Below are 24,264 nucleotides of genomic sequence, written 5' to 3'. Positions count from 1 at the left end.
TGCTTTCTCCAGGTCCACAAAGACACAATGCAACTCCTTCTGGCCTTCTCTGTACTTCTTCATCAACTTCCTCAGAGCAAACATTGCATCTGTGGTGCTTTTTGCTGGCATGAAACCATCCTGCTGCTCACAAATCATCACCTCACTTCTTAACAAAGCTTCCACTACTCCTTCCCATAACTTCATACTTTGGCTCATCAATTTCATCCCCCTGTAGTTACTACAGTCCTGCACATCCACCTTATTCTTAAATATTGGCACCAGTACACTTCTTCTCCACTCCTCAGGCATCCTCTCACTTTCCAAGATTCCATTAAACAATCTGGTTAAAAACTCCACTGCCATCTCTCCTAAACACCTCCATGCCTCCACAGGTATGTCATCTGGACCAACGGCCTTTCCATTCTTCATCCTCTCCATAGCTATCCTTACTTCCTCCTTGCTAATCCGTTGCACTTCCTGATTCACTATCTCCACATCATCCAACCTCTTCTCTCTCTCGTTCTCTTCATTCATCAGCCTCTCAAAGTCCTCTTTCCATCTGCTCAACACACTCTCCTCACTTGTGAGTACGTTTCCATCTTTATCCCTTATAACCCTAACCTGCTGCACATCTTTCTCAGCTCGGTATCATTTTCCCCTTATTTATGGGGTACTGTTCAGACAGCCTACCTCACTCACATTATCACATATGTTATTTCCTACCAACTGCTGCTGTCTTCATGTATTTGCTAGTAGGTTCTCCCCAGTTACTCTGTGGATGTGAGAATGAGGTCTTCTTGACTGTGGTGTGTCTTTGAGACAAGAAATGTTAAGAGGTAAACCTGCCAGATAAGGATTCAATAGTGAACTGATTCATGTTTTAACATTCAGCTTGAGTTACCAGTGAATATAAGGTGTCACACAATGACTGGCCTCACCCAGTTTTTACTTTTCCAAGGATTGAAAAGTGGTAGAATGGAGGATATGAGTGCCTGTCCAGAGTCAGGAGATCAAAAAGTCAGACCACAAAAGAACAGTACAAGGGGGACTGAGCAGGAATAGACCATTTATGATTGTGAAAACCTATAAAAAGTCTCTCTATATATTATCAGGAGCTATTCACAGTAGGATCAAGATGGCGACATGTTACACAACTTCTATTCAGAGGGAATGTCAAACTTGACAGCTGCAATTGCTGATCTCGTCACCATTTGGATGTCACATTACACCACTAGGAATTACAGGGGAAGACACACTACACGACTCTGTGATGATTTTCCTGAACAGTTTCAGATATCCTCGGTGCATGCCAACAGCCAATTACCTTGTTGTTTGACAGAGTCAGTGCTGTATAAATGCTTTCCAGGTAGGATGAGTACAGCCACAGTCTCGGCCCTCTTTTCCCCGTTTCCATTCTGTCATTTTATGATAAACAGGAGACATCAGACCAATGATCCTCTCATCTGTTTGCACTGTCCAAAACATTAACGCTCCATTTTCGCACTGGGACTATATTATATACTGTATATTGTATTTCTGACTGGGTGCTCATTGGTTGTCTGCTGTAACCCTACAATTTAAAACCGAATCAGACCTGTTTGATTTTGTCAGGGCAAGTCATAAACTGGTTAGACTGAGTTGCTGGGGATGTCAAACTGCACGACTGAGCATTAAGGGTGCCCCCCACTAAGATTACATTAATGATCTCTGCAGCTGAAAATCTATGGTAAAGTTCTGTAATGTAACAGTGCCTTTATTAAGACAGGTGCAGCAATCCCCACTAGAAATGATTGGTAGCACAGAAGATGTCCTGGGTACCTGGCGCTTTAAGATGAGAGAAAGTTTAGAGGTGCAGCACCATTTAGAGCCAATATCTTACCAGAGGCCATGTCCAGGAGTGATGGGTGATACCCATAAGTGAGTCTCAGATGAGGTTTAAGGCCATGGTCCCAGTTTTAGTTAGATTAGTTCAGAGTAGGAAAGGAGGATAAAAAGACAGCAATCACACTGGAGGTGAAATGAGGAGTCTGCTAAACAAAGCCTCAGGAAGACATAAACAATTGGAAAGAAAAGAGGACTGCTGTCTGTTGTGACTACCGTGAATGTTACGCCTGTTTAGGATGATCCACACAGGGCTTATAGGTGTCTTCAAATTTTTATTTTTGTATGTTTGTTTTTTCTTAACATAGTATTTTTGAAAGTCAATATATGCGTTTGGAATCCAACTACACAAGTATTGGCAGCAAACTCCATAGAAAATACAGTGGAACCTCGGTTTGTGAGCATAATTCGTTCCGGAAACGTGCTCACAGTCCAGAGCACTCGTACTGTATATCAAAGTGAATTTCCCCATAAGAAATAATGGAAACTCAGATGATTCATTCCACAACCCAGAACTATTCATATAAAAATGATTAATCTATACTAATAAAAGGCAAAGCCCTCACTCACTGACTCACCCATCACTAATTCTCCAACTTCCCGTGTAGGTAGAAGGCTGAAATTTGGCAGGCTCATTCCTTACAGGTTACTTACAGAAGTTATGCAGGTTTCATTTCGAAATTCTATGCGTAACGGTCGACAATGTCCGCCATGTTAAACCTTCTTATTTATGGCCCCATCTTCACGAAATTTGGTAGGCAGCTTCCCTGCACTAACCGAAACCGATGCACGTACTTATTTCGGTGGTATGACACCACTGTCGGCCGCCATATTGAACTTTCCAACGGTCTTTGTTACTTACACTGACTCACTCATCACTAATTCTCCAACTTCCCGTGTAGGTAGAAGGCTGAAATTTGGCAGGCTCATTCCTTACAGCTTACTTACAAAAGTTAAGCAGGTTTCATTTTGAAATTCTATGCGTAACGCTCATAATTGAATCCTACTTATGTACATATATACGTCCATAGCGTGCAGCTCGGTTGCTGTGTGAGGCGGGGTTGCGTCCCCCGGCCTCCCACGTAGTTGGCTACTTGCCTATTTTACATGTTTGGAGAACCGCCAATGCCTCTTAAACATTTTAGATTCACAGGTGACGATTTGAGTAGTGGACACTTTGATGTTTATGAATGTTTCAACTCTCAAAAGCTGGATGTGAAGTTATCGATGAAACCGGTTGTATGCTTACAACGCTTGACAGATGCTGAACGTCACTTCAACACAACAAGTCCTGCAAATACTAGCATAATTGAAACAAACCATGAAGCTCAAACCGATTATGACAGCAGCAATCCAAGCTGTGAGAAAACAGTAAAAAGGAGGCGTGTCAGACGTCGTGGTACATTTTCTGATGCAGCTCGACGGAAACAACTTCGTGATGCTGCCGCCAAATACTCGCAGAAAAATCCACAAGTTCATAGAGACGCTGTCGCTAAATACTCACAGAAAAATCCACAAGTTAATAGACACGCTGTCGCTAAATACTCGCAGGCAAATCCACAAGCTAATAGACACGCTGTCGCTAAATACTCGCAGAAAAATCCACAAGTTCATAGAGACACTGTCGCTAAATACTCGCAGAAAAATCCACAAGTTCATAGAGACGCTGTCGCTAAATACTCGCAAACAAATCCACAAGTTCATAGAGACACTGTCGCTAAATACTCGCAGAAAAATCCACAAGTTCATAGAGACGCTGTCGCTAAATACTCGCAGGCAAATCCACAAGTTAATAGACACGCTGTCGCTAAATACTCGCAAACAAATCCACAAGTTCATAGAGACACTGTCGCTAAATACTCGCAGAAAAATCCACAAGTTCATAGAGACACTGTCGCTAAATACTCGCAGAAAAATCCACAAGTTCATAGAGATGCTGTCGCTAAATACTCGCAAACAAATCCACAAGTTCATAGAGATGCTGTCGCTAAATACTCGCAAACAAATCCACAAGTTCATAGAGACGCTGTCGCTAAATACTCGCAGAAAAATCCACAAGTTCATAGAGACGCTGTCGCTAAATACTTGCAAACAAATCCACAAGTTCATAGAGACGCTGTCGCTAAATACTCGCAAACAAATCCACAAGTTCATAGAGACGCTGTCGCTAAATACTCGCAAACAAATCCGCAAGTTCATAGAGACGCTGTCGCTAAATACTCGCACGCAAATCCACAAGTTAATAGAGCTTCTGTTTCTAGGTACGATCCCAATAATAAAAAGCGGCTCATATGAAAACAACAGGTTTGGCTCAAAAAAGCTGACTGTGAATTTGCGTACAGCCACCGAAACTTTGTAACGGCATGAGACTTCAGGTCACGTGTCTGCAAAAGAACCTAATTGAGGCAACTATTTTTACTGGCAGTGGCTCAGGGGAGAGAGTTTTTATTCGTCGCATCCCCGTTATACCCTCTGATCTCCCATTTCAATTCAAACGCCTCCAATTTCCAGTAAGGCTCTGCTTTGCAATGACAATTAATAAGTCTCAGGGACAAACCCTACAAAAGGTTGGCATTCATTTGAGGCAAGATCACTTTTCACGTGGCCAACTGTACGTTGCATGCTCAGGAGTGAGCTCAGTGCACAGCTTGGTCATATTACAACCGGAGGGCCCTACTGACAATGTGGTATACAAAGAGATCCTTAACAAATAATTATTGGTATATTTTCCCTCAGTTTAAAAATGTTTACTTTTCTTCTTAATAACAATTTTAAGGCAGTACTTCACCGCTGCGAAGCACGGGTATTTTGCTAGTACAAAATATAAAGTAAAAATACATAAAACAAATTAACCTGCACTTTACCTTTGAAAAGAATCATGGCTGGTGTGAGTAAGTTTCTAAACTCTTGTGGGATTCCAGCCAATGGGACGACACGCGGAAGAGCGTCCCAAAGCAATCGCAGTCTCCCAGCGTTGTAGCAGTTCGTCATAAAAGCGAATCCGAAAAGATCGTGGACATGATATAAGCGCCTGCCGTCATTGGATGATACAAGGAACATTATAAATGTGCAAGGAACAGTATTACGGCCCTGCCTGACTGCTGTGTCTGTGGCATATCCCGCTACAATAAATAACCGCGCTGTTGCTGTTTCAAGCTGAATAAAGCTGGTGTCACTAAAGTACTGAGACTCAGCTTCGTGTTTTGGGGTGCAAGATGGGGACTCGCATGTCACAACACACACACACACAGTCACAATGCTGTAGTAAACAGTATACGCCCGTACGTATGTTGACTATCTGAGTGAGGCACGCCGACTCAGACGGAGAATAGGAGACGATTGCCCACAATCCCGCAGCGAGAGAGAGAGAGAAGAACCGTCAGCTCATTTGTGATCACATGACACTCAGCAGACAAAGCGTATACATACTACTCGTATTGCAAGACCTCGCTCGTTTATCAAGTCAAAATTTATTAAAAATTTTAGCTCGTCTTGCAAAACACTCGTAAACCGAGTTACTCGCAAACTGAGGTTCCACTGTAGTAAGTTTAAAGAAAATGGAAACTTCAAAAAATGCAAATATTTCTAAATTTCTTATGAGTGTAAACATCACACTATTGTTCTTTTTCTAAATACAGAGAGAGAAATAAAAAAAAAAACAGCAAATGAAACAATGAGGTCAGTTACCGTATTTCCCCAATGATAAGCCGCCCCACATTATAGGCCGCCCCATTCTATAAGCCGCAGAAAATGCTCATTTATGTTTTAAAACTCTAAGATAAGCCGCCCCATGTTATTAGCCGTGGCGTTACTCAATTTGCCAATCTGAAGTAAAAGCATCTAATTTGGCATGCCCCTGTAGACCTTTGCAACTCTATAGTGACATTATAGTTGAGCGTGAACAATTACATTGATAAAATTTTGCACTTACCGATAACGCAAGTCCTACGCTGCAGAATTTAAGCTCCAGGTCATTGCTTTCGCGAAAGAAAATGGCAATCGTGCAGCTGGACGCCACTTTGAAGTAGATGACAAACAAGTGAGAAATTGGTGGAAAGATGATGAAGCTTTGCACGCACTTCCGCCACGTAGGAGTGGAAGGCGTACAAGTAAAGTAAATTGGCCAAACTTAGAGAAGCAACTTAAAGAATGGATTCTCGTGCAGTGTGAGAACAATCCGATAGTTTCAACAATAGCCATCAAAACGAAGGCATGAGGAATGGCGACTGAAATGTTTTTTGATAGGCCGCCCCATTTAAGCAAGCCGCACCCAATACGCAGGTTTGTAAAATTAATGTATAAGCCGCAGCCTATCGGTGGGGAAATACGGTATATGTAATAATGATTCACTGATTGAAAAACTGGTTGGGAGTCCCACTAGGACTGGGTTTGGAAATCATCAGTGTATAGGATAGACTTTTTAATAAAGGCCATATTCATGAATTCTTGGTGGAATTAAAACGCAACAAGTCATTAAGAAGGGGTGCCTTGCATTTAGAAGGCTTTCTCGTAATTTTCATGGTCAGACAGCCTTGGTGAGGGATGAGATAACAGCAAGTCCACCACCCACCGTGTCCATGATGAGGCTTCGATTGGGTTGGAGAGTTCCAGATTCCCAGAGTGCCACTCAAGTTGCCTGGCACCATCCCCAAATCCAAGAGAGCCATTTTCCTGTCTGCCTGTTGGCTCTAATAGACTCCCTCAGTGAGTAAAGATGTAATTAAAGAGAAGAGAGATGAAGGCCACGGTCATCAGATGTTACTGGGCTACTTCTAATGTGGTGGGATAATGAGAATCAGGAACAATTAGAAATAGAATTTTAAAATACATTGTAGTTCCTATGTTACTGAGAGCTCCTTGGAAATTTTCTTGATATTAATGTGCGTTGTTTCTCTTGTAGGAGTCTCTCGTGAGCCTTTCCAAGTAGCTTGCCAAAGGTTTAATGAATCCTACGTAAATTTGAAAACTTGGTTGGTCAAATTAGGGGTTAGGGGTGAAAAAAAATCATATCATGATCCACAATCTGAATTGCAATCTCTCTTTTCAATGTGGCAGACAATTAAGAGAATATCCGGACTCAAACTCATCAAGACCTAAGTAACACTTTATTTTAAATATCAAACAAAGTTGAATTCAATTGTTCTCTGGATCTCTAACTAATCAGAGTTAAGGTACACGCCCCGAAATTGGCAAGTGAGTGTGGAAGCCCCCCTTGGCCCGCTGCTGTGTGTTTCTCAGATTCTCGCTAATACAGTAAATTGAAACTGCAAGTGAACTCTGATACATAGCGAAACGAGAGAAGTCACAAAATCAATGGGAATGTTCAAGCAAATTCTAGAAAAAAACCGACGTAAATCCGTTAAGGAGTTCTTTCTTGAAAAGCGGACAGACAGAAAGACATTGGATTTTATATATTATACTGTATATTAGTAAACCTTCAAACTAATGTGCAGTTAAAGTCTCAACAGCATTCTCAGCACTTCTGGAGCTTAGTAGTAGTAAAGATGTAATTACAAAGAAGAGAGATGAAGGCCAGGGCCATCAGATGTTACTGGGCTACTTCTAATGTGGTGGGATAATGAGAATCAGGAACAATTAGAAATAGAATTTTAAATACATTGTAGTTCCTATGGGGCGGCACGGTGGCGCAGTGGGTAGCGCTGCTGCCTCGCAGTTGGGAGATCTGGGGACCTGGGTTCGATTCCCGGGTCCTCCCTGTGTGGAGTTTGCATGTTCTCCCCGTGTCTGCGTGGGTTTCCTCCGGGCGCTCCGGTTTCCTCCCACATTCCAAAGACATGCAGGTTAGGTGGATTGGCGATTCTAAATTGGCCCTAGTGTGTGCTTGGTGTGTGGGTGTGTTTGTGTGTGTCCTGCGGTGGGTTGGCACCCTGCCCGGGATTGTTTCCTGCCTTGTGCCCTGTGTTGGCTGGGATTGGCTCCAGCAGACCCCCGTGACCCTGTGTTCGGATTCAGCGGGTTGGAAAATGGATGGATGGATAGTTCCTATGTTACTGAGAGCTCCTTGGAAATCTACTTGATATTCATGTGCTTTGTTTCTCTTGTAGGAGATTCAGCAGCAAAGTTCATCAGAGACTGAAGGAGAAGGCAACACAGCTGACGCCAGCAGTGAAGGAGAGGAGGGGGACTCCATAGAGGAAGACGGAAAAGGCAAGAGAAAGAGTAACAAAGCTGGCTCAAAGCGAAAAAAATCCTTGGGATCAAAGGTAAATAAATAAACGAACAAAGTCTTCAAAAATAAATGAGATGGTCATTAAGTAAGAGCTGCTTTGTAGGCAACGTAAAGGTCTAATGGCACTTTAAATTACTTTTTATTATTTACTTGACAACTTTATGCAAGGTGACTCGCAAGACCAGTCGTCTACACTCTAATTTATTCCAAGTATTTTTGACAGTTGGAGCAGAAACAGACTGAGTGGCCAACTTGGGTTCACACGGGAAAGTGCAAAATCAGAACAGTGAAATAGTGCAGCTTTACGTAGTAACTCAGTGACGATATTAGTGCGGGTAAAACAAATAAATGAGTTTTGCATTTGAACATGATCATCCATCCATCCATCTATCCATTTTCCAATCTGCTGAATCCAAATACAGGGTCACGGGGAGTCTGCTGGAGCCAATCCCAGCCAACACAGGGCACAAGGCAGGAACCAATCCCGGGCAGGGTGCCAACCCACCGCAGGACACACACAAACACACCAAGCACACACTAGGGCCAACTGAGAATTGCCAAACCACCTAAGCTGCATGTCTTTGGACTGTGGGAGGAAACCTACGCAGACACGGGGAGAACATGCAAACTCCACGCAGGGAGGGCCCGGGAAGCGAACCCAGGTCTCCATACTTTGAGGCAGCAGCGCTACCACTGCGCCACCGTGCCGCCTCCATCCATTATCCAACCCGCTATATCCTAACTACAGGGTCACAGGGGTCTGCTGGAGCCAATCCTAGCCAACACAGGGCACAAGGCAGGAACCAATCCCAGGCAGGGTGCCAACCCACCGCAGGACACACACAAACACACCCACACACCAAGCCCGATTTAGAATCACCAGTCCACCTAACCTGCATGTCTTTGGACTGTGGGAGGAAACCTACGCAGACACGGGGAGAACATGCAAACTCCACGCAGGGAGGACCCGGGAAGCGAACCCAGGTCTCCATACTTTGAGGCAGCAGCGCTACCACTGCGCCACCGTGCCGCCCTGAACATGACCATTTCTAAATAAATTCAAATAATATTTGAATGGAAAAGTTTGATCAGACAGCCCTACATTACATAGTGTATAAATTCTCAGGTTTGAAGAACAAACCCGAAAAGATTTGAATGTAATTAATACAAACAGGATGAAAAAACAGTTACAGTGTTACAGCTTGTTAATTACGTAGAATCTGATTTGTTAGGAACCTTCATTTCACATGTGATACAAGTGGTTTCAACACATAGAAGTTAAGGAACATTGTGTAACACTCAAATTCAGTTTCGCCCAATGCGGTTCAAAGGGGAAAACAAATGAATTTTGAGATGTTGGAGTGCACCTTGAGAAACACTTAGGAAACCATCCAAACAGTTCTTACCCTTTAGGGAACTATGATTTACATCATTTAGAGCAGTTTTTACATCAGCATTTTGTACGGGGCACTAACTTATAGTTGAATGTAATAATATTTGAATGGAAAAGTTTGATCAGACAGCCCTACATTACATAGTGTATACATTCTCAGGTTTGAAGAACAAAGCTGAAAAGATTTGAATGTAATTAATACAAACAGGATGAAAAAACAGTTTAAATAAAAAAGGAAATGGCCCCCTGATATTGTAAGCGGTAGAAACGGCAAGCAGTTCAGTGTTTGGGAAAGGAGCTAGATTGGGGACAGTCTTATGTAGATAGGCGGTCTTGGAGCAAAACGTAAAAGAGTTCAAACAAATCAAAAAATAGACGATTTTCTGATAGAACTGTTAATCATGGCACGGTGGCGCAGTGGTAGCGCTGCTGCCTCGCAGTAAGGAGACCTGCGTGGAGTTTGCATGTTGTCTGCGTGGGGTTCCTCCGGGTGTTGTTCATTGTCTGCGGGGGCACATGCAAGCAAGCATTTCATTGTACCTGGTACTTGTACTTGTACACATCTCTCTATTATAAAAAGAAATCCTGTCCTGGAAAGCAAATGCAAGGCTATCCATCCATTTTCCAACCCGCTGAATCCGAACACAGGGTCACGGGGGTCTGCTGGAGCCAATCCCAGCCAACACAGGGCACAAGGCAGGAACCAATCCCGGGCAGGGTGCCAACCCACCGCAGGACACACGCACACACACCCACACACCAAGCACACACTAGGGCCAATTTAGAATCGCCAATCCACCTAACCTGCATGTCTTTGGACTGTGGGAGGAAACCCACGCAGACACGGGGAGAACATGCAAACTCCACGCAGGGAGGACCCAGGAAGCGAACCCAGGTCCCCAGATCTCCCAACTGCGAGGCAGCAGCGCTACCCACTGCGCCACCGTGCCGCCCAAATGCAAGGCTACGATACGTGATAATCTCGAAAGACGTTTTAAAGACCCGCGAGACCAAGGACACTTGCCACAGTGCGTCTTGCGGGGACCGTAAACATGAGACTTGGTGCCAAGAGATTGTCCCAGGGCCATAGCAAAAAGGACAGGGCTGTACAGGCTTTAAAAAGATATGAAGGGCAGCGCGACAGCAGCTACCCCACCCCGAACGTGAGCAGCGTTATACGTCCTGCAAGAAAGAATTCAAACATGCCTGGGGCCAGTAATAAAAGGCAGGTATTGCTTTTACAACGTCACGCGAGACCAGGCAGTGAGCCATCATTTAAAACAAGTCAACAGACCTCTAAGCTAGCAGTTGTTGGATTGCTTTTGGCAGGCAAGCATCATGTGCTCGGAGCTCTTAAAACAACGACATGCGACAGGCAGAAGAGGCAGCTAGCAAGCAGCAAAAAGACAGCAGATGATCCAAAGGCATATCCTTAGTGTACGTTCAGCCACAACACCCTTCACAACACGAGCAGTATTATACGTCTGGGAAGAAAGAGATGTAACCACGCAGGGGGCAGGAAATAAAGAAACAAGTATTGTTTTTACAAACGTTTGTAAAGTAAAGGTGAAAATAATGCATATGTAACAATTCACAAGAAAATAACAATCTCTTTAAATTGTAGGTTGCCTGCCTAAGGTAAAGTCATCCCTGATGAATGGGGACGTGGGAATGAGGGGTCCTTTCATTGGATTAGCACCATTTCAGATGTAGAATGGCAAAATGGGGGAGGCAGCTTGATGAATGAGGTCTCCACGACTTAAAACAAATCCAAATCATATTATGTCTTATCATCTAATGTGAAATTCTACTCCGTACTTCTAGAATTTTTATTTTTATACTGCATTGAGGATTTGTTCTGTTCTGTGTATTGTATTGTATTGACCCCCTTCTTTTGACGCCCACTGCACGCCCAAACCTACCTGGAAAGGGGTCTCTCTTTGAACGGCCTTTCCCAAGATTTCTTCCATTTTTTCCCTACAAGGGTTTTTTTGGGGGGCGCTTTTCCTTGTCTTCTTAGATGGTCAAGGCTGGGGGGCTGTCAAGAGTCAGGGCCTGTTAAAGCCCATTGCGGCACTTCTTGTGTGATTTTGGGCTACACAAAAAATAAATTGTATTGTATATCCGGTAAACCAAACACAGGGGTTGGCGAGCGAAGTGAACAGAGCCCCCTAGTGACAATAAAGAATTGAATTGAATTGATTTGAATTGAAAAATGACGGCATTACTCATTGGTGTTTCCTCCCACAGTCCAAAGACATACACAGATGGAAACATTTTAAGATTAAATATTGCATAAATGTTAGAATGTTTTTCTTCACATAGAAAACCATAGACACACAGAATAAATTACCAAGTAGTATGCTAGAGAGATGGACCTTCAAAACCTGACTTGATATTATATTGGAGAAATTAGGTGGCTAGGATTGGCCGGCTTTGTTGGTCTGACTGGCCTGTTCTCATGACATTGTTTCTACTGGTCTAATTTAGGATTAGTGAGTCACTGATATGTACTGATCTATAAGTGTCACCCTGGGTCAAATGTTGCCATCTGTTGGTCCACTCTCTTAAAGCCTCGCATCCAGTTTCACAGCTGAAAACTAGGCACCCCAAGTGACTGCTGGGCTGATTACCTCCTAGTGTCCTGGAGAAACGCTGCACATTTACTCCCAGGCTGAAACTCTCTTTCCTGTGCTGGTGCACCTATCTACTACCTAAGGCCAGGTTTATGCCTTAAAAAAAATATCTCTCTATTATAAAAAAAAATCTTGGGGTGAAATGAGACGAGACTTGTTATCCTGCAACGAGATGTGATCTTTTGAAGAGAGGCAGAGAAACACTTTCATGTCCCACGAGACGGTCAAGTCACGCTCTACTTACAACCTTTGGAAGCAAGTCTCGTGAGACGGTGACTTTTGCAAGTCACGCCCTACTTACAACCATTTTCAAACAGGACTACGGTCATCTAACCTCTCAGTTGTTGGAATGCTTTTGGCAGACGCACTTCCTGTGCTCTCAGTTCTTAAAAATTTTATAAAATAGAAAGTCGTAAAGAATTCAAAAACATTGGCGTGATACACATGCAGAGCAGGTTAGAGATAATGGAAGTAGGAAAATTCAAAAGTCTCAAAAAATGATAGTAAAGATCAGATCAGCGCAAACAAACGGAAAATATTACTCGGCGAAATAATGGAACAGCGAAAAGAGATGGAATAGTGTTGGAGGATGTCTGGGGAAGAAGAGAGACAAGGCAGTGAGACAAAAGGACAGCTGCTGTACAGGCTTTTAAACGTTTGAAGTGTAGATCACGTGACACAACAGCAGCAGCACAGCCAGCAGCTGATCGAGCAAAGAGGAGGTAAAAAAAATAAAAACAAGTGTTATTTGTTTCCCATTGTATCACCGTTTAAGAGGGGGTTTCGGAGGAGTGATCGCATCTCCTTGGGGTGCATTCAGCCCCCCTCTTCACAACAGCGCATAGCACTGGTGGGGGTGGGGAAGGGGGCAGGGAGTGAAGCCCCCTAGTACATATATAAAAAACGTAATGTTTGCAGTGCCCCATCTATTGGAATGTATTTTGTAATGCATGTAATAATAGAGTGAGAAATTCAGTGCATTTTAACTTATAAATAGATAGATAGATAGATAGATATAAAAGAGACTATATAATAGATATGAAAGGGGCTATATAATAGATAGATAATTAGATAGATAGATATGAAAGGGACTATATAATAGATAGATAGATAGATAGATATGAAAGGGACTATATAATAGATAGATAGATATAAAAGAGACTATATAATAGATATGAAAGGGCCTATATAATAGATAGATAAATAGATAGATATAAAAGGGACTATATAATAGATAGATAAATAGATAGATATGAAAGGGACTATATAATAGATAGATATGAAAGGGACTATATAATAGATAGATAAATAGATAGATATGAAAGGGACTATATAATAGATAGATAAATAGATAGATATGAAAGGGACTATATAATAGATAGATATGAAAGGGACTATATAATAGATAGATAGATAGATATGAAAGGGACTATATAATAGATAGATAAATAGATAGATATGAAAGGGACTATATAATAGATAGATATGAAAGGGACTATATAATAGATAGATATGAAAGGGACTATATAATAGATAGATAGATAGATATGAAAGGGACTATATAATAGATAGATATGAAAGGGACTATATAATAGATATGAAAGGGACTATATAATATATAGATAAATAGATAGATATGAAAGGGACTATATAATAGATAGATAGATAGATATGAAAGGGACTATATAATAGATAGATAAATAGATAGATAGATATGAAAGGGCCTATATAATAGATAGATATGAAAGGGACTATATAATAGATAGATATGAAAGGGACTATATAATAGATAGATAGATATGAAAGGGACTATATAATATATAGATAGAAAACGTAACGTTTGCAGTGCCCCATCTATTGGAATGTATTTTGTAATGCATGTAGTAATGGAATGACAACTTCAGTGCATTTTAACAGATGGTGGATCATGAAAATCTTTAGTAATAATGCATTAATGCATTACTACAGCTGACAGAGACATTGTAACCAACATACACACAGACCCCATTTTACTAAGGAGGAGATGTATGAGGTGAGACACAAAAATAACTCAAGTCAATGTGGTGAGTGCAAACAAATCAATCTGCACCTGAAAAAAACAAACCAGATATGACACATATGGCAATTCTGCATTTTATGGGAAAGCTTTTTCCATCAGATGACAAATGTATTTATTTATTGATTTAATTAGGTTTAATTACTAAATGTAAATTTTGAGTTTGTAACAAAGGTGCTATATAGGCGCCGACCCACCACAGACTGACACCAGAGGTACGTATAAAAGCAAATGAACTGTTATTTTTCTTCACCTGTAGGGCACATCTTCCCCGTGTCCCACAGGCACAACACAGTCCCAAAAGCACCAAAACAAAACACACCCTACTCTTCGCACCACCACTCCTCCTTGTGGCAAGCGTTGTCCTCCTCCTCCCGACTCAGGCTCTCCGAGTGGTGGCTGCTGGCCCCTTTTATAGTTTACCCAGAAGTGCTTCAGGTGCTTGACCACTTGCCTCCGATTGCACCTCCGGGTGTGGCTGAACTACGGCTCAGACGGGCCCAGGAACCCCTGCAGCACCTCCTGGTGGCCACCCTGGATCCCAACAGTGCTGTGGAGAACTCCATCTCCCATGGAGCCCTGCAGGTATCTGAGGCACCACAGTCACCCGGGGGGGCTGCCACCAAGTGGTCCGGGGGAGGTACTACACAGCCCATGCCTGCTCCCCTGGAACATATACAGAAGGGGCGTCCCAGCCGGGGCCCATCACAAGATCCACAAAACTTTAAATAGGGAAAATTGAATTAAAATATAAGCACTGAAAAATAAGAATATTGATAAAGCCTTTATTTTTGCTCCTGATTATGACAGGAATGGACATATTTGTTCAAAGAATTGATGCAAGTTATAAAACTTTGATGAAATAGCCAGTACTGTGCTCTGTACCATACACAGTAGACAACACTTTTTGTGTTTTAAATTCTGAGATGAAAAGCCATGGTAGCACAACTAACATTTCAAAAATTAAGATTTAGTGATGTAAATATACAGTATGACAGGGCTCGTAAAACATTACATTTAGCAGTATTTTTGCCTTTTACATAAACTAAACATTTATCAGGCTAAGACATGTTTATTTGCTTGATGTGGCTGCCAAGTCCTTCTGAAATTTTATGTCAAATTAGGGGAAAACGTTCTCATGATGTAATAATTTTAAAATCCTGGATGTTGTATTTAGATATGATGAGGGGTTTGTGAGTTTCTTTCAACATTCTAGTATTAGAGCACAGCCGCCACTCTTAAGGATAACAAGTGACCAGTTAATTTGTTTTTCTGTGCTTGTACACATGTACATGTCATCCTGATGTGAAGCGGGATTAAAGAATAAATGTAGTATATTTCAAGTTTAGTTTTTATTCTTGTTTTCTTCATAATCATGGTATGTTTTAATATGCCACGGGAAAGTGTGATCTTAAGTTTTAAAAACAAAAAACGTATTTTTAAAAAATGCCATCCCTGTTTTTGCAGTTTAAAATTGGGTCTGTAAAGAACCAGTCCAAACATGAAGAAAAATGGTAAAACTTACCAAATATGGTTTCAGTTTTTGAGGTGTGTTTATGACAAGAAAACTGAAAATAATATATTTTATCACACATTCCTGGCACTGTTTTTCCTGAGATAAGGGTACTTTGTTGTTACAGCTACCATCATGAGTAGTTTTGTGTATATATGGGAGTGAAATAGCACAAAATCATGTATGTGTCTAAAACTGTTTAGAATGATGAAAAATAAAATCTTCCAGTATTTGCAATGAATAAATTGTGTACTAGCAAACTAAATACCATATAGATGAGCTTGTGCAGGATAGGAAGCCCAAAGTGAAGCACAGTTGGGCATACAAATTCAAGTACGTCTCTTCAGTAACAGCTTACCACTGCATGAAGACTCATTTTCTTCTTCTTCTTTTGGCTGCTCCCGTTAGGGGTTGCCACAGGCATCATCTTCTTCCATATCTTTCTGCCCTCTCCATCTTGTTCTGTTACACTCTCAGCACATCCATAAACCTTCTCTTAGGCCTTCCTCTGCTCCTCTTCCCTGGCAGCTCTATCCTTAGCACCCTTCTCCCAATATACTCACCATCTCTCCTCTGCACATGTCCAAACCAACACAATCTCGCCTCTCTGACTTTGTCTTCCCACCGTCCCACTTGAGCTGACCCTCTAATGTCCTCATTTCTAATCCTGTCCATCCTCCTCACACCCAATGCAAATCTTAGCATCTTTAACTCTGCCACCTCCAGCTCTGTCTCCTGTGCCACCGTCTCCAGCCCATATAACATAGCTGGTCTCACTACCATCCTGTAGACCTTCCCTTTCACTCTTGCTGATACCTGTCTGTCACAAGTCACTCCTGACACTCTTCTCCACCCACTCCACCTGCCTGCACTCTCTTCTTCACCTCTCTTCTACACTCCCCATTACTCTGTACTGTTGATCCCAAGTATTTAAACTCATCCACCTTCGCCAACTCTACTCCTTACATCCTCACCATTTCACTGACCTCCCTCTCATTCACACACATGTATTCTGTCTTGTTCCTACTGACCTTCATTCCTCTCCTCTCTAGAGCAGATCTCCACCTCTCCAGGGTCTCCTCGACCTGCTCTCTACTATCGCTGCAGATCACAATGCCATCAGCAAACATCATGAATGTAGACTCATAAGGAGCCTAAAATAGCATTGATCTACTCTCGGCTTAATATTTAGCTGAGGAGATTCCTATTGTGGAGACCAGCCATGACACAGACAGGCAGACACTGAAGGTTTACAACACCACACATGTTTATTCATATTTACTGTATAATAGGTACACAGTACCGCACACAACCCGGTGCCCCTGCACCACACACCCTCAGTCCGGGACTCTCAATGTCCAGCCTTCCTTCACCGCCTCCACTCCTCTCCTCCGAGCTTCGTCCTCTTCCACCTGACTCCAGCTGATGACTGGAGGGAGCCGGCCCCTTTTATAACACCCCGGATGTGCTCCGGGTGCCTCCTGATGAGCTTCCTGCAGCACTTCCTGGTGTGGCGGAAGTGCCGCATGATCACCCGGAAGCATTCCGGGTGTCCCTGGTAATACTTCCGCCAGCACCTCCGGGTGTGGTGGAAGTGCTGACGTCCAGGGCTGCACAGTCTTCAGGGCTCCCCCTGGCAGTGGCCCCGGGCCCCTATAGGGTTGAGCTTCCATGCTCAATTCCCGTGGCCCCTACACAAACCAGGGCGGCTGCCCTCTCGTGGTCCGGGGGAGGCATAGTCCCTCTCCCGGTCCTTCTCAGCGTCCCAGCTAGGCACCCCCGCCACACTATTTAGACAGACAGACAGACAGAGAGATACTTTATTAATCCCAATGGGAAAATTAACAATTTTGTTGTTTACATGTCCAGAGTTGCTCCACCTTGTATTGACATAGAAAGTCAGACCTCCTCCTTTCCGCAGGTACTTGCGTCTCTGTCCGCTCAAACTGTGCTAAACCCGGGTAGCTCCACGTTAGCATCTGGGATGTTAGTTGTTAGCCACGTTGCACAAAAACACAACAAACTGCATTCTCTGTAGGTCCTGATATTTTTCACCAGCGCGGCCAGTTCATCAATCTTATTTGGTAGTGAGTTCACATTTCCCAAATATATCCTTGTGCCTTGACTCTGAAAGGCATGAAATTCTGAATGGACTGAGACTGTTAAAATGTGACTGTCCAGCACATGGTGCATACACGTGCCCCCCTAACATGCACTCATGTGATACCAATTTGGAGTCAGTCATTACCCTGTCCTACAAAATGATGGGAAGTGTTAAGGAAAGCCCACACAAACAAGCCCAGAATGTGCAAATGGCACTCGAGATTTCGACTGTGCTGCCCATCACTAATTATTATTATTTGAAATTGTATGTTATTTAAAATTAGAAGCATTAACAAATTATTTTTAAAATTGAAATTTTCTGCAATATAATGATTATTTACTAAAGGATGTGTTAAAAATTTGGGGTGTAGAAAGCAGAAAAATATGATACATTTTGTGGTGGACACGGCCGGGACGCCCCTTCGGTATATGTTCAGGGGGAGCAGCCATGGACTTTGCAATACCTCCCCCTGGACATTAGATGGCAGCCCCCCTGGCTTGCAGCAGTGCCTCGGTTTCCCGCAGGTCTCCATGGGAATTGGAGTTGGGTGCAGCCCTTTTGGGTCCTGCAGGTGATGCCAGGGGGTGCTGCAGCTGGGACTCCTGAGCCCGTATGGGCAGCGTATTCGCCACACCCTGAAGTGCAGCTGGAACTCAGCGATCAACCACCTGGGTGGACTATAAAAGGGGCCAGCGGCCACCACTCGAGGAGCCTGAGTCGGGAGGAGAAGGACTACGCTTGCCGGGGGGAGTGGTGGTGCAAAGAGGAAGAGTGTTGGAGCTTTTGTGTACTTGGGACTGTGTTATGCCTGTGGGGGTCACGGGATGAAGAAAAATAAAAAGTTTCTTGGTTTTATACATGCCTCTGGTGTGAGTCTGTGTCGGGTCAGGCTCCCATATAGCGCCTTTTTGTTACAATTTAAATAAAATTTTATTATTTATTTTCATATATATATATATATATATATATATTTCATCTTTCCCTTAGAGATAGGGTGAGGAGTTCAGTTATCCGGGAGAGACTCAGAGTAGAGTCGCTGCTCCTCCACATTTAGAGGAGTCAGTGGTTCGGGCATCTGGTTAGGATGCCCCCTGGATGCCTCCCTGGGGGGGTGTCCCGGGCATGCCCCACTGGGAGAAGGCCACGGGGTAGACCCAAGACACGCTGGAGGGATTATATCTCCCGGCTGGCCTTGGAACGCCTCGGGGTCCTCCCAGAGGAGGTGGCTGGGGAGAGGGAGGTCTGGGCTTCCCTGCTTAGGCTGCTGCCCCTGTGACCCGACCTCGGATAAGCGGTGGATAATGGATGGATTGATGGATGGATGTTTTCATATATTTTACCAGATCACATTTATTTTTTATGTGTTCATAAGTCATGCTGTCCTAAACCAACAGGGCCATGTCCAACATGCTTGAAATATCTAGCCTTGTATTTTTATTACATTTCTGTTGTTGTGTGTGGTATAGTAAAAGGTACTACAGGTAGTCCCCAAGTTACGGATATCCGACCTACGTCTTACGAACGGGGCCGCAGCTGCAACGCATGCACCTCAGTAGCTGCCGCTCATTCATCTTCGGCCCGGGGACGCTGCAAGCGGTGGCTGGACAGAGGCTGGAGGGGGGCGATTTCGCTGCTCGCGCAGTGTAGTGTCCCTCAGGCGGCTCCCAGCAGCAAGCGGTGACCCGTGGTCCATAGTCACCGAGGCCACAGCTATCGCTCATGTGCAGGAAGGAGGCTTGATGGGGCGGTTCGCTGCCCGCCCACTATGCCGCCGCAGCTACTGCTCCTGACTGGACGCAGGTTGGATGGAGCAGAGAGGGCGTTTCACTGCCCGCCCAGCACACACGGCTGCCCCGTTCGTTCTCTCTCTTCCCCGTTCGCAGTTGGTAATGCTGCAAGCGGTGACCCGGTTGTGGCTGAACGGAGGCCATTGAGATTGAACGGGGTGGCGGGGGAGGTAGCATTGTAGTGTACCTTGGGTGGCTGCCTGTTGAATGGGGGCAGTGTTGGGCGATTCACTACCTGCCTTTGGCCACACCGTGTTTGTTCTCGGTGGGCGGACACTACAGGTAGCATACTGTAGTGGTGGTGACTGTGAGGTGGGCTGGTGATGAACCACCCCTCGTTGCCCCCATTCATTCTCAATAGCAAGCCTGCTTGTATTGTTACACACATAGCAGGAAGTTGTCTCTTGTCAGTACAGGGTGGTCCAGATCTAATTCTGCAGATCCAGATCGTCTGGATCAGGGGTTCTCAAGGTCGGTCCTGGGGGCCCACTGTGGCTGCGGGTTTTTGTTCCAACCAGCTTCTGTTTTTAATTGGAGTCCTGGGCTAATTAAGTGATGTGTTATTTCCCAGATTCTGTGTTTTGGGAACAATATAGAAATTAGAAAACTAAGTTTGCTAAAATGAAAAAAAAAATTAAAATGTACTAAGCAGTTATATGGGAATGATGTATTTTTTTTTCTTTTTAACAATATTTTCATCTTGATGTTCATTGTTTTTTTCCGGGTGTTCTAATTGTTTAATTAATCCATTGTTTTCTAATTAGTGGGTCTAACGCTAAAGTAGTTGCAGCCTTTCACGATTCAGTGTTGTTTGCCTGGGTGTCTGCTCAGCTCATTTTTAATTGTCATTATCAAGATACAATGAAGGGAGCAAACTGCACTGAGAAAGGGCAAAATATAATGAAAACAACAGAAGGGAATTAAGCATTTAAATTTATAGCAAAAGCAGAAATATTTCTAAATGTCTTATAAATATAAAAATCATACTGCTGTGCTTTCTCAATCATCCTCTTTAACTCTTTGAGGGCTGAATATTTTTTCCAAAAAACTCAGAAATCAACACCAAACGTCTGTTGCTGCATGCTGTGGCTGCCAGTTTGCCAAGAATGTGCGGCAGGCTTACTGCCAGGCTGTCTTCACCTGGCTGGGACAGCAGCAGCGGTCACGGTTGCAATGCATTGCAATTTGGTTTCTACCTCTTATCATTGTTATGTCACAGTCCTCCCTGGCGAACACTGTCAGTACCACGATTAGCTGAAACTGGAACCTCACATTCGTTTTCAATCACTTGTATCAAAAAACAAGTCTGCCAAGTCATAGTCCAGTTCAGAGATAACAACAGGCACAACATCGTCCACAGAGTATTTTGCTTTACGCATTCGCTTTGATCTCTCGCCAGATGTCAGTGCCATTTTTGCCGTTGTGTGCGCCTTGCTACTCACGAGAGCGAAGGGAATCTCAGTCAGACCAATGAATCGAACTTTCCTTCTAGCAACGAAAATCCAACTAAAACGTAACGGTTGGTTTTGTCACAGTTTACTGTTCATTAGCATCGTCAACTCCTCCTTTTGACAAAAGTCGACATCCGGCCTGAAAGAGTTAATAAAACCCCTGTGTGCGTCCAGTGTCCGTGTGTGTGTGTGTCTTCTGGTGAAGTGCGCATGCGCGGGGCACAGTGTGATGCTTCAAAGGCCGCCTGACGCGTCACACAAGACAGAGAGGGCAGGACCTATAAAATATCGTGCGGCAGATCCAATCAGATTTCGGTAAATGAGGTAAGACCTGAAACAGAAAACACGAAAAATCCAATCAGGTACTGAGACGCGGAGAACAGCTTCCCCATTGTTGTACAAGTGTTCACTCTGAGGATGTCAGATTTGCAATTAAGAAGCTTGGCCCGGTAAAGTGTAAAGTAAAAGTAGATTTATTTTTGCGCACATTACATCAGTTGCTGGGGAGAATCTGCTGATTGCCCACTGTTGTCACAGAAAATTAAACACATATTACGGACAGCAAAGCCAGTATTACTGTCAGAGAAAATTACAGGCATTTTACGGAAAAAATGTAATGAGGTAAAAGGTCCCTTGCCATTTAATATAGACTGTTCCTACTAATGTTTATGGACTACTGTTCTAGCGCCCGTTATTGTAACGGGCTTAATGTCTAGTGTAGAATAAGATAAGAGAAAAAAATACCAGCTAATTAATTGAGATTAGTGTTGTTAGTTGTCTCTAATTATGAATCTGGTTGAAGCAAAAACCTGAAGCCACAGTGGGCCCCCAGGACCGACCTTGAGAACCCCTGGTCTGGATGACTTTGATTTATGCGGGGACGATTCCAGTTCGCACACTTTTCGATGGTCTGGGATTTTTCGGGTGATTTTCTATGTAATAAACTGAATAAGTTATAGCGTAGTGAAAATTGCATAATTAGATCTGGACCACCCTATACATCAGACGTGTTGATGACGGTATCCTTCAATAAGGGCGCGTAAATAAAGGCGAGCTTCAAAAGGGCGACCTCAATTGGGCGCAGCGAATAAAGGCAAACGCAACAAAGTTATTACAGAAAATTTATTAGATAAAGGCAATGATTGAACGTATAAAAAGGCGAAAGCAAGAATATTAAAACATCCAATTAATTAATGCATGAACTTCTAACGAACTATTTCTGGAACAAATTTGTGAAGAACATTTATTAGATAAAGGCAATGATTGAACGTATAAAAAGGCGAAAGCAAGAATATTAAAACATTCTTGTTTTGATCTTCGCCACATCTGGAACATGGTTGCGCGTAGATGGTCTCTTGGCGAATAATCCATTTTTGGTATGACAGCGAGACGAACATTTTCCAATCCTATATTCAGTGCATTTCCAGATGTGTTTCCCGTTGATAGTTTTCTCCTTTCTGAATGTGTAGCCTTGGACTACGAGTAGATCTGCACCTTTGTTGCTCTTCACATATTCCAGAGCCATTTGAACTAAATTATCTATGAACGCCTTTATTCGCTGCGCTCAACTGAGGTCGCCCTTTTGAAGCTCGCCTTTATTGAATAGAGCCATTGATGGCTAGTGCTTTCCTGCTGCAATAACGTGTACAGTGTTGTGCAGAAGAGCTCATCTTAACCTTTTGTCTTCACCCTTCAAGAATGTCTCTGAAACACAAATCTGATGCAAGTGCTGGTGATACAGTAAAGAAGAGAAAAACCATCACCATGGAAAATAAAGCAGAAATAATAAAAAGGTCAGAGAGAGGTGAAACTGCATCATTCATTGGCAAAGCACGTGATTACAGTCGGCCAAAAATAGCATTTATTAAAATAATGTACCTGTTCCGACTTGCATACAAATTCAACTTAAGTACAAACCTACAGTCCACATCTCGTACGTAACCCGGGGACTGCCTGTACATAAAATAAAGATGCTTTGTTTGGATTGATAGGGACAGAACTTTATTATGTATTTAGTATTTACTGCTTTCATTTGTTTAGAAATCATCAAAGCTGTCAAGGAAGTCATCAGGAGAAGAGGAGGCTGATAAAGACAGTAAGGAAGAAGAACATAAGAGCAGTTCAGAGGCTGGCGATCCAGAAAATGACACAAGAAAAACTTCAGAAAGCAAGAAAGCCAACGAAGGGGTAAATTCTTGGCATATTTAAACGTTGCGTTCAGCTGCCCTGCACTTTATTTATTCAATGTGATGAAAATTCTCCACCACTCACTTATTTAAAAGCACTGGGCAGCGCTGATCAATGCAAGCAGGCAAACGTCTCATGATTCTATAGCTATATCTGGTCTAACTCTTGAGTTCACCAATGTAAATTTTCACATTCGCAACACTTCTTGGAAGCTTTCAAGCATTATTTTCATGGCCTGTATAAAGTGCGTTTCCGAATTTGAATACTACTTTTTGGGGATGGTTGTGGGGTGGGGGGGTTGTTGCTTGGTGTGCTAAAATTCAATCTTTTAATGATAAGTTGAATACATTGTGGAAAATGTTTTGTCAGTCGTCTACCACAATAAAATATCACGCATTCTAAGAAATGTTAAATATATTTAATAATCCCAACAATAAATGATTTGATGTTTGTTATCGATGTCTAATTCCAGTCAACATGATAAAAGCATGTTGCTGAAACTGTGATCTGATAAACCTGTAATTGCATTCCTGTGAACCTCTACTGGTGGAAGAAAAAAATGTTTGATGTGTTAGTTTTTTATGTTAATTTCAATGGAATGCACCAAGTCTTGCAGTCATCTAACGTCTCACGGCTTTTCAGTGAAGGCTAGTGCCTCATTTCCTTTACATGTTGACTTTTTAAAAAGTAAGGTTCTACAGGTAAATAAATGCCCCTCCATCACTCAGTTACTACTGAGGCTTGGCAAAGCCAGTCCAGATCTGCTTGTGTTTTCATGAATCCCTCGATGCCTCCCAGCCTGCATTCACGCTTTTTAAGCGGACGGTCATGTTCAGTTGGAAATCTTGGAAGTTTTATAAGAAAACAAATCACTTTTTAGTTGTTTTTATCTCCTCTTTTTATATGTTGGGGTCGGTACAGAGGCAGAACCTCTGTGTTTTTTCCAGTTGATTCTGGGGTTCATCAGAGGTGTGTTCTGCTCCTACTCTGTTCAATGCTTGTATGGACTGGGTGTTGGGCAAGGTCGTGGGGTCTAGCGGCTGTGGGGCATCTGTTGGTGAACAGAGATTCACAGATCTTCACT

The 24,264-nt window shown here is 43.0% G+C and overlaps 1 protein-coding gene across 2 annotated transcripts in view; it reads left to right on the top strand.

Annotated features, from left to right (window-relative positions):
• LOC114642686 (hepatoma-derived growth factor-related protein 3) overlaps positions 1–24,264 on the top strand; it is a 53,932-nt gene that overhangs the window by 8,976 nt on the left and 20,692 nt on the right. The window contains exons 4-5 of one of the 2 annotated variants that reach the window (XM_051920443.1): positions 7,929–8,087; positions 23,034–23,180. In XM_051920443.1, coding sequence (XP_051776403.1) covers positions 7,929–8,087; positions 23,034–23,180 — 306 coding nt within the window. Of the gene's footprint in view, positions 1–7,928; positions 8,088–23,033; positions 23,881–24,264 lie in introns of those variants that run through there. The other variant, XM_051920442.1, reaches the window with a different exon arrangement.

Source organism: Erpetoichthys calabaricus, chromosome 17 (genome assembly GCF_900747795.2).
Source record: "Erpetoichthys calabaricus chromosome 17, fErpCal1.3, whole genome shotgun sequence".
Lineage (NCBI taxonomy): Eukaryota > Metazoa > Chordata > Cladistia > Polypteriformes > Polypteridae > Erpetoichthys > Erpetoichthys calabaricus.
This window is presented reverse-complemented; position numbering and strand designations above follow the sequence as displayed.